This window comes from Crocuta crocuta, unplaced genomic scaffold, assembly GCF_008692635.1.
Source record: "Crocuta crocuta isolate KB4526 unplaced genomic scaffold, BGI_CrCroc_1.0 scaffold349, whole genome shotgun sequence".
Taxonomy (NCBI): domain Eukaryota; kingdom Metazoa; phylum Chordata; class Mammalia; order Carnivora; family Hyaenidae; genus Crocuta; species Crocuta crocuta.
Window position 1 is genome coordinate 51,509 of NW_027529631.1, and position 1,881 is coordinate 53,389.

The window sequence follows — 1,881 nt, forward strand, 5'->3', positions numbered from 1 at the left end:
ATATGCAAAGGAAATTTATTTTGCACTCAGTGCAGAGCCACTTGCAGGGCTTGAACTCACAAACCATGAGATCATGACCTGTATCAAAGTCAAGAGTCCGATGCCTAATTAATGTGAGCCACCCAGGCACCCCTTAATATTATTTTTAAAACCCAGCGCCTAGTGGCGACTGGGTGGTTCAGTCAATTAAGCATCCAACTCTTGATTTCAGCTCAGGTTATGATCTCACGGTTTGGTGAGTTCAAGCTTGCATCGGGCTCAGCGCTCTACGGAGCCTGCTAAGGATTTTCTCTCTCCCTCTCTATCTGCACCTCCCCAACTTGTGCTTTCTCTTTCTCAAAATGAATAAATAAACTTTTAAAAAGTCCCAAATTTCTATGAACACTAAAGATGGAATTAAATTTTAAAGTGTTACAAATCAAAAAAATTTATCTCTAGATAATATTTTAGAATTAGCCGAAAAAGAATCCAAAGTTAGGGCTTAACTTCTATGCTTGCTGGGGTGTAGACTAAGTTAAGTACCAATAAAAGAGGGAAAACATCATCCAAGGTGGACCAGACTCTCAACAAAAGTTACAGGACAAAAATTGTGATGTTTTTATTACACCTCCCACTCCCGTCCCACTAGTCTCCTTACAGCCGCTCTTACATCTTTGTTTCTGAGAGTGTAGATTAGCGGGTTGAGGCTAGGTGTGACAACAGTGTAAAAGAGGGCAATGAACTTGCCCTGATCTTGGGAACTTCCTGATGGTGGCTGCAGATATATGCACATGATTGGAATGAAAAAGAGGGACACAACCATAAGATGGGCTCCGCATGTCCCAAACACTCTCTGAAGTCCGGTTGATGACTGCATCCTCAGCACAGCCCGGGCAATGGCGCCGTATGAGCTGAGAATCAGGATGAGTGGTATGAGGACAAAAATGGAGCTCATGATCAGGAGGGTCAGCTCATTAGTATGTGTATCAACACATGACAATCGCAGCAGAGCTGGAACTTCACAGAAGAAATGGTCCACTTGGCGATGTCCACATAGGGGGACCCAGAAGGTAAAGGAGGAATGAAGTGCTGAGGTGATAAAGCCACTGACCCAGGAAGCCACAGCCAACAGGTGGCAGAAACGAGGGTTCATGACCACGGTGTAATGCAGGGGTCTACAGACAGCTGCATAACGGTCATAGGACATGACCACCAGGAGGACACACTCTGCGGTTCCCAGTGCAAGGACAAAGTAAAGTTGAGTCATGCAACCGGCATAAGAGATGGTCTTTTCTGGGCCCCAGAGATTGACCAGCAACTGAGGGATGGAGCTGGTGGTGTAGCAGAGATCCAGAAAAGAGAGGTTGGAGAGGAAGAAGTACATGGGAGTGTGGAGATGGGCATCCAGGTACGACAAGACAATGATAAACACATTGCCTATCAATGTCACCAGGTAGAACATCAAGATAAGCACAAAGAAAATTACTTCCAGATGAGGCCAACGAGAAAAACCCAGTAGAACAAAGTAACTTTCAGAACTTGCATTTTTCCCCATCATTATTCATTTTTTTTCAGTACCTGAAGAGAAAATCATAAACTCATAGGCTGCTCACCCATTGTTAAACTTCTCAGTAGTCTGAGGAAAACCTATGTCCTTTCCAAAATCCTCTTGTTACAGTAACGTTTTTATAGTTTTATTTTTATGTTTCATTCAGTTATTTTTTCCTGCTGTGGACATAATCAATAATTTCTCAAGTGAATAAGTACTATTTATGAATCTCTAAGTTAGTATTGGATAAAAAAAAGATTAAAGGTTATGTTCCATAGCCAAGAAGACAACTTTAATGAAAAAAACCTTTTAACAAAAAAATTTTCAATGTATCCTTCTTTTATGTATTTCAG

The 1,881-nt window shown here is 41.8% G+C and overlaps 1 protein-coding gene across 1 annotated transcript; it reads right to left on the reverse strand.

Moving 5' to 3' along the window:
• Nucleotides 1–601: 601 nt before the first annotated feature.
• Nucleotides 602–1,537, reverse strand: LOC144230065 (olfactory receptor 2J3-like). Its single transcript, XM_077762274.1, has one exon. It carries the CDS (start codon nucleotides 1,535–1,537, stop codon nucleotides 602–604), a length of 936 nt encoding a protein of 311 aa, XP_077618400.1.
• Nucleotides 1,538–1,881: the final 344 nt, after the last annotated feature.

Bases quoted from the DNA above. Each gene is read 5' to 3' on its own strand.
- LOC144230065 (XM_077762274.1), bottom strand. From the start codon at position 1,537: ATGATGGGGAAAAATGCAAGTTCTGAAAGTTACTTTGTTCTACTGGGT.